At 33.0% G+C, this 9,100-nt stretch overlaps 1 protein-coding gene and 1 non-coding gene across 3 annotated transcripts; one reads left to right on the top strand and one right to left on the bottom strand.

Annotated features, from left to right (window-relative positions):
* Positions 1–1,470: 1,470 nt before the first annotated feature.
* On the bottom strand, positions 1,471–1,542 carry TRNAH-GUG (transfer RNA histidin (anticodon GUG)). The gene has a single exon. It is a non-coding gene; the product is annotated as a tRNA-His (tRNA).
* Positions 1,543–3,828: 2,286 nt separating this feature from the next.
* On the top strand, positions 3,829–9,051 carry LOC104106370 (histidine biosynthesis bifunctional protein hisIE, chloroplastic). Of its 2 annotated transcripts, none has more exons than XM_009614905.4 (7): positions 3,829–4,016; positions 4,983–5,164; positions 5,933–6,178; positions 6,272–6,367; positions 6,498–6,649; positions 6,785–6,991; positions 8,675–9,051. In XM_009614905.4, exons 2-6 carry the CDS (start codon positions 5,015–5,017, stop codon positions 6,981–6,983), a joined length of 843 nt encoding a protein of 280 aa, XP_009613200.1. In that variant the 5' UTR covers positions 3,829–4,016; positions 4,983–5,014; the 3' UTR covers positions 6,984–6,991; positions 8,675–9,051. The 2 variants fall into 2 exon arrangements, with proteins under 2 accessions (XP_009613200.1, XP_018629755.1); XM_018774239.3 differs by lacking the exon at positions 3,829–4,016 and adding an exon at positions 4,734–4,763.
* The last annotated feature ends 49 nt before the right edge of the window (positions 9,052–9,100 follow it).

Genomic DNA, 9,100 nt, shown 5'->3' with positions numbered 1-9,100 from the left:
ATGTATCTTTTATCCAAGTATATATATACTAATTAAATGGGTTATTACATTTAATTTGAAATGTTTTTTTACAGATTTTTCAAAGAATTTACAAAGGGTGTGAAAAGAATCATCAAAAAATGATAGAATTTTCCTATTATTGACCGCGTGTTACGTCTAAACATGACTTTGACGATGAGGGGGAAAAAATCAAGATTGTATATTTTCTACAATATTACCTAGAAGATCATCGTAAACTCAATATTTGTCTTAATAAAATTATTCACATAAATCGTTACAATTAAAACTTTAAAACGATGTTTGATCAATCACTTACTCACACACATCGTCACAGACGAATAGTTATGTTTTATTTGCAACCTGTGCCCAATCACTATATTTTTTAGCTAGAATCACTAAACGTAAAGTTCAAATTTAATAGTGAAATCCCCTTAACGTATTGGTAAAGACATGATTACGTTGAGAAATGAAGGGTTGATGACCTATACCGTAGTATTACTACTATTATTTATGCTTCTTCGAATACCTTATAATATTATTATTAGCAAAATGAACAATTTATGTTCAAAAGTTAAATTTCCTTTTGTTCTCAATAGTGGTGGCAAAATGGATGAAAAAAAAGTTATTCACTCATATTATCCATTAAAAAATGGGTTAGATAATGAACTTTTTAAAAATGGGTCAAATATGGATAAGAACTATATTATCCACTTAGAAAATTGATAACCAATGAGTATAACGTTTGCATTTGTAAAGCCTCAAATTGGGGGGTCCTCAAGTTTGGGATACTAGAAATTCTCCAAAAAGTGATCATATTCAAGAAGTCATGGATAATATGAATATCCATATTATCTATCGGTTAACCTATTTTTTATCCGTATTAAATATGAGTCGGATCGGATAATTTATCCGTTTTTGCATTACCCATTTTTTACCCATCTTATATCCGTCTCGCCCCGCCCCTTTGCCACCCCTAGTTCTCAAGTAATACTGTAGAAAAGACAAAAAAACAGAAATTAAGACTCATTTTCAGCTCAATTGGAATACGGAAAGCCTGAGTGAGCGTTTGGACATAAGAATTCTGAACTTCCAGAGAAAAAGTGATTTATTTTTTTCAAGTTGAAAATAGTATTGAAAATTAGAATTATGTTTGGACACAAATACAATTTTGAACTATTTTTGAATTTTTTTGAGTGACTGAAGTGAAAATTTGAAAAATAATTTTTTGGAACTTTTCAAATTTCGAAAAAAATCGGAATTCAACTTCAAATGAAATTTAAAATTTTAAGGACCAAACAATGATTTCGTAAAAAAGTGGGAAAAAATAACTTTTTTATGCCAAACGAGCCCTAACTTAAATTCCCTTCTCCCAAGAAAAGGGAAAAGAAGAGTACCTACAAAAGTGTGGCTGCGGAATGGCCTGTCATTTCATATAAAGGGGAAAAAAGGGAAAAACATTCAAACGAAAATTGTGGCTGCTGGGATTCGAGCCCAGGTCTCCACGGCCACAACGTGGAATTCTCACCACTAAACTACAGCCACATCTGTGGAAATTTGTGCTGAATTCTCAATAGTAAGTTAATAACAGTCAACAACATCTTGTTACTGTACCTAATTGGTAAAAGTGTTCAAATCAAATCACCGGATAAAAAAACAAATATATTTGATAAAAAAATCGAAATACACTGACATATAAATATATTATTATATATTTTTAAAACTTTATATATGATTTTCTTTAAAAGTACGTTTAGAAATATTTTTGATCTCTCACGAGATGTAATATTTAATAGAACTATTATAGTACGTCCATTTTTATGTACTTTAATAATGCTTGATTCTAACATTTCTTATTAAGTGTTGTTGAAATACTTTGATCTCTTAATGCTTCCATATTCACAAGTCAAGATCTATTAAACTCTTATGTCTCTCTCGATTTTGAGATAAAATTTTATTAGTTTTTCCCATTTTTAGTCTTCACTATGCCTACTTATTTTTTTCTTAATATCTTAACACTTGCACTAGTACCACCACCATCACATTCATGTCATTTGTGCTTTATTTCTAGTTTGAAAAATAAAATTGGTAGGTCACACCCTGTAATATTTGAATATATATTGAAATATGAAACACGTGTTTCCGATCTTTTCTTATTGTTCTTGGATTTTTAATAGGTTAGTATGATTTATGGATTGTTAACTTATCTTTTCTCCTCATAGATAGTTTAAATTCTGATCTTTTCTTGTTTTACTTATGAATTTTTTCTCCTAGTCTCATTTTCCTTCATTTTTCATTAATTTTGTTTGCTTTCTTATTAGAGAGTTGTTTTCTAGGCCTAAATTTTCAAAATCCCAAACTTCCTTCTTAAAGTTGCTTAAATTGCTTAGACGAATAATGTAAAATTATAAATGTAACTGAACATCAAAAATACAAGTGTTTGTTGATTTTTTCTACTTGACATGTTTGATGGTTCATGGATTTGTGCTCTATTTTACTGCCTACTACACGTATTACTATGCTAAGTTAGGATACAAAGACCCTACTATTGTTGTGTAGGCTATCTAAAGAATGAATGTGAATAGAAGGATGTGACTTCTTTTGAATATAAGAATATTGAATGTGAATAGAAGGAGGTGACTTCTTTTGAATATAAGAATATTTCTTATTGTTCAAGGCTACTATGCATACTATACTATTTCCTATTAGTTTTAAGGCAGCATGTTAGTATTTGAATGTTTTTTGCATATCGAATATGAAAAGATACCTTGGATAGGAAAAATGATATAGCTTTATTGGCATTTTTTAAAATCAAGTGGAGTATGTTATTATTTAGATTTCGTGTTGATCTTGTGTTTAATTATTTAAAAAATTAAGCTTTAAATAACATATGAATGAAAGCATTGTTATAAATTTTTCTTTTTAAAATTTATCATATATTATGAAAAAAATTCTCCTATAAAAATATTTTAATAGATTATATATTTATCAATTTGTTCGTCTTACTAATAGCATGTTTGGCCAAGCTTGTAGCAAGCTAAAAGCATTTTTTTGGTGTCAAAAATTCTTGTTTTGGAGATTTGAGGTGTTTGGCTTAAATTAAAAAAATTTTATTGAGTAGAAGCAATTTTTCTGTTGTTAAGGAGAAGTTACAAATTTTTTATTCTTTCAAGAAGCAAAAGCAAAAAATTATTTTTTTGTAAGACAAAATTATCCTTACAAAAATTATATTTACTAAGCTATCTCTCCTTAATTGAACCTTTATATCTCTATAAATCTTTTATTTTCTTCCCTCTTGGGTTTAACCACATTCATATTGATTAAAAACTTTATTAATATCTTTATTTTATGTTGTAAATTTTAACTAACTAAAACAAAAAATCAAATAAATCTTTCATAAAAAAGTATTTAAAATTATTTCTCTAGTCAAATAATACTCGTTGCAAAATTAACTTGATAAAATTGACAAAACACAATCTCTCTATATACTAAAAAAGAATATCTCAAATGAATGCTTCTCTCCATAATAATATTTTGGAAAAAATTATTTTAACAAAAGTACTTCTCAAAATAAGTGGTTTTTAGAAGTTTGATAATATGCTCTTAAATATAGATTGACTTATTATCCATAACTCTAGTAAAAAGAGATTGAATTTATATTTTATAAGGAAAAAACTAAAAATACAATAAAACCGAAAAAAATGAACCAATAAAAATTAATTTTGATTTTAGTAAAAATCGAACCACAAACCCAAGTACCCTTAAAAAGGGACTATAACTGTTAAGTTGTATATATGAAGGACAAAAATATATCAATCCTAATACATTAAGGACTATATTGATTATGTTTTCAAAATCTAGGTACCGAAATATAGTTTTGCTTTTAGAAAAATGTTTGGGACAGTAAGCGATTGTTCCCGGCCGCCAATTAAATCGACATCACTCTCCAAGCTCCAATCCCATCTCTTTCTCCGGCGAGCTCATCGGAATCTCCTTCTTATCTCCTGCAAAGTTGCGCTGTAAGCTCCTTTTATCATGTGATTATTTTGGATTTTGGGTGTGAAAGCCATAAATATCAATTTATACACCAAATTATTCTAATTATCTAAACGACTTAATTTATACACCATCTCATTCAATGCATTGGTGTCATTTAATTTGAAATACTAGGTTCAATTTATGTTATGACTTGATAGTTAGCTCTGCTGTCTCAAAATTACAGGATTCGTAGCACAAGGGTCAAGCTGTCTAATTTTCCATTATTCGATCTCCTATGTTTTTTTAAAGATAAGATTGAAATATTAGAAACTAAATAATAGTATAAGTCACAAATTTTGTTATAGTTAAATGTATTTGAAAATGTATGGGAAAGTTATAGTCAAAGAGAAAAACTAGTTGAATTAGAGTTACCTGTTGCTGGTAGGAGGTAGCAGGTATTCCGTGGAAAGTCGAGGTGCGCACAAGCTGGTCCGGACGCCACGGTTTTAAAAAAAATGGTTGATTCCCCATATAGTAATGTTCTCATATGAAATGAAACAGATGGAGTCTTTTTTGTCTCTACCAAGCTTGTTAGATAGTAAAGAGTCGTGTGCACATGCAATTTGTGGTAGTGTTGAAGGCTATTCAAATGGCAGTGAACATCTTTTTAAAATAATTTATAGGATTGGAATTCACCGGAATAACTTCTTTTGTATGGCATATTGCTGTCAAATTTTTCTCTTAAATGTTTATCTTTTTATGTTTACCTGCACTTTAAGTATCTCATGGTAAAGTGTAAATGTTTAAGCTCTCTGTATTTTCTGAATAATGTTGTATTGAGAAAAATGTGCAGCTCGAAACTTGGGCCTAATTGGCTTGACTTGCTGTCATCCTCAAATTTTGGAGCAAATGACCCTATGTAATTTTGTGTCAAACATGACCTTAAAATGATCCATACCTTCATATGAAGTTGTTAATTGTTACAAAGCATGTGATACTGTTTTCAGGACTTGATTTCCGAGTGTAATCAGATCCTAAGATGACAATTTCTTACTCTCCTTGCTTTCGGCCCCTGAAAGTTTTCCCTAGAAGCAATCATATTCGTTGTAGCGGCACTCAGACCTTCAAACGGTATAATGTAGTGGCATGTACTAAAAAATCACATGAAGATATCAGTCTTGAAGCAAAGGTATGCCTGCAACAACGTTTTAATATTGTTCATCAAAGTTTCTTTTTTTGCGCTTTTTGAGGAAGCAATATTTGCACTAGTTCTATTTTGGTATTCAGTTGATACAGAAGCCACGCGTTTTGTGTTTTTGGTTTACCATTATCTATGTATAGCTTGTCTATGAGTTATTTTGTAGTTAATTTATATGTAAGACATAATCAGGTGCGTGTTGTGTCCATTATGGTGGATATTTGTTACATGCCTGGGAAACAAAGGCCAGGATTATAAAAATAGTAGTTGAGTTCCTCGTCTATCATTCTGATCTCTCTTCAAGTGTTCATCGAGGCCCAATAATTCGTTCATTATTGAGCAACATTCGGATGCTAGTTGCCCATCACGATTTAACTAGAACATTAGACAACTATATTCTTCTTTAGAACACATGATAGGTTATTAGATATCATCGTAGTTAGGTGTCTACAGTGTGCACTGTGCCAGTACTTTACATGCCTGGAAAAGAAAAGGTAGCAAAGAAGAAAAAAGTCGATGAGCTTCTCATCTGTCACTTTGATCTCTCTTGAAGTGTGTTGTTTTTCTCTGTTGCACTTAGCCACTGATGGTTTATGCTGCACTTCTGGCGACGTACAGTTTCTTGCTCTTTGAATTATGCAACACCTTCCCTGCAAAGGCTAGTTGAAATGTCTTCTATTTATTGTCCTGGAAGGATGAACATATCATATCGCCTTTCCCTTGCTGCTTGTTGTCTCTTGTCTGATAACAGCACTTCAGGTTGATTTCTTATTAGATAATGTCAAATGGGACGACAAAGGCCTGGCAGTTGCAATAGCCCAAAATGTTGATACAGGAGCGGTCTTAATGCAAGGGTTTGCCAACAGAGAAGCTCTGTCAACAACCATCTCATCACGTAAAGCAACATTTTATAGCCGGTCACGTTCATCTTTATGGACAAAAGGAGAGACCTCCAATAATTTTATCAATGTTTTTGATGTCTTTCTTGATTGTGATCGTGATTCTGTAAGTTTCTAGAATCCCTTTTTATAATTAAATTAGAATGCTTTTGATTGCATGTGCCTTTTTACTGAAAGGATAAACATAACTTCCTATCAGATAATATATCTTGGGAAGCCTGATGGCCCAACATGCCACACGGGGTCAGAGACATGTTATTACACATCAGTTGATGGAATCCTGAAACATTCTGAGGTTCATCGCATTCTGCGGCTTCTCTGTTTTAAATATTATCATCATCTCATGAATTAAATGAAAATAGTTCATCTTCTTCTACCGAAAAATGGTCTATGTCAACCTGCTTAAGATGTATTAGTTGTGCTAGGTTGAGAAAAATGAGCTGGCTATGACGACTTTATACGCATTAGAATCTACAATCAACGAAAGGAAAGCAGAAACATCTAGTTCTTCAAATGGAAAACCCTCGTGGACGAAGCGATTGTTGCTTGATGACAAGTTGCTTTGCTCCAAAATTCGGTATCTTGCTTGACATTCTTGATCTTATCATTGACTTATCTTCAGAAAAATAGCTTTCCCTACTCCCTATAGCATGTATATTTCTGGTATTAAATTGGGCTTGATGGTTATTACAATTTTCTTCATTTCTTGCAGGGAGGAGGCTGACGAGTTATGCCGAACTCTGGAGGAAAATGAGGATAAAGGACGGACTGCCTCAGAGATGGCAGATGTCTTGTATCATGCCATGGTTTTGCTTTCTCTTAGAGGAGTAAAAATTGAGGAAGTTCTGCAGGTCCTTAGACAAAGGTTTTCAAAGTCAGGCATTGAAGAAAAGAATAGTCGGAAATCCTAGGACAAATGGTATTGTCAATACTTCATCCTCTATGACCTGATTGAATTTACCTCAGTACAAATGAATTAACCTCAGTACAAATGAATTAACCTTTATGAGGTATGTCTAAATAGGTCCCTGTGGCTTTAACATCATTTGAGATTCTATAGTGTAAAAGTAGAAGGCGGAATACATCGACGGCCCCTTAAACTTGCTGGCATATTTCATTTTCTCGATAAGGCCTGTTCCAATTGAGCACCTGAACACAAGATAAAGTATTCCTGTTATACACTTGTTTTTTTTTCTTGGGGGGGGGGGGATTTTGAAAAAATGGCTCTTGATTTTCTTTTTTTAGCAGAGCATGTCTTTTGCTTAACGTGGCGGGTCTTGTTTTTAATTAATTGGGTTCTTTTTAGAGTTTTGTTTTTGTTTGTTATAGCAAACGCTTATATATATGATATGGATAATGAAAGGAGGTGGCATATTTTAAGTGGTTAACTTATCCTCGTAATGGGCGCTTTAGAACACGCGCAGAAGCTTTTAAAGGTTTGAGCCCCTAAAGTGTTTAATAGGAACACTTTATCATATGTTCTGGGGCTCAATTGGAACAAGCCTTAGGTCGAGTGTCTAAATGAAATGTGTTGTCAAGTTTAAGGGGTTATCGATGTATTCCGCCAAAATAGAAATTTAGTGTTTATTTTCCGCCTTTTGGCAGAAATGATACCAATGTCCCACTTCTATAACCTGAGACTTTGGTTAGGTATAGTTAATTTACAGTCATAGGTAATTAGCGTCCGCTTTTTTTTATTTGTTATGCCGACAAAACTATCCTTCATTCCCTTTTTACCCAATCTTTATCGCCTGTTAGCTCTCTTTCACAATTACAACCTCCCTTGACAGTGATAATAATATTGTTTGTTTTTTCCTGATTTACTGAAAGTCCTTTCTTCCTTTTATTACACTTTAAAATGGTTTCCTTTCCTGGCGTTATATCCTTTCAACTTCTCTATCCAACCTCAGTTACTCCGAGAGTTGAACAGAGGATTATTGAACTCAGTTCTATGGTTTCCTTTGCCGACCTTGATCTATCTTCTTCTTTTCCTTTATATGAGTGGCCTACAGTGCGTCGATGTTCTTTTGTTTCTGTAAAAGCCACAGTTCTGCATCTCACCCATGTTTCAAATTAGAGATTTTGTGCTCATATTTGTGTTCCCCTGGTCCGATTATTTGTCCTACGTTGACTGCATAACGAGTAGGAGAGTGTATTCGGTTAGGTCGGTTTGGTTCATTTGAACTATTTTGGTTCAGTATTTGTTTTGAATAGGCTAGCTGATGACTGATTTGGGATACGTTTTGGTTTGGTTCAGTTCCTATTTTGGACTCTGACTTTTTTTGTGGGCTTATACGTTTTTTCCTGTTTGGGCCAATTTTTTCATACATTAAAATGTTACATCTGCTTTTCTTTCGAAAAAGCAATGCCTCCAGGACCTCCAAAAGCACTAAGATATCTTAAATTCTTTACTTTTATTTCTTTCATCATCACTTTCCTATCCTGTGTCTAATAACAAACCTTCCTTGATTTGCTGGCCTTTCTGTTGTAGTTCCTTACTAGCATTGAAAGGTTACTCTGACTTGGTAACCTTGGTGCAGCTTTTGCTTTCTCTTCATTTTTATTCAACGATAATTACTCGTTTTTCAACATGTCCTTGCAGGGCATACAGTTGTTGAAGGCCTCATTACGATCCACAAAGGTTCTTAGTTATGTTTTCTGCACAGGAGAGAGGCTTACTCCAGTCCTAATGTCGTAAAGGGAGATCCATGATATGATTGAAGGGAGATCTTTGAATTCTCCTATGTAATATAGACCTTATTAACGATATTGTGCTAAACTATGGGAACATATATGAACAACATTCCAGTAGTCGGCAGAGACAGGAATTGGGGTCATCCAGTGTTAATTTCTCTCTTTTTCTTCATCAGTGTTGTAATTTTTCTAGATGTACCTGAGAAGAATGGTTTGATTATTGTTCAACTCTGTTCATTTTGCATTGAAGGCATTTCTGCATATGATATATAGCAAGTTAAAGTAGACTCAGAGACATGTCCAGACGAGGAAACCTGTAGTAGAATTGCTGGGA

Source organism: Nicotiana tomentosiformis, chromosome 4, assembly GCF_000390325.3.
Source record: "Nicotiana tomentosiformis chromosome 4, ASM39032v3, whole genome shotgun sequence".
In the NCBI taxonomy this organism is placed as follows: domain Eukaryota; kingdom Viridiplantae; phylum Streptophyta; class Magnoliopsida; order Solanales; family Solanaceae; genus Nicotiana; species Nicotiana tomentosiformis.
The sequence above is the reverse complement of the archived record's forward strand: the minus strand, read 5'-3'. Positions and strand labels throughout refer to the sequence as shown.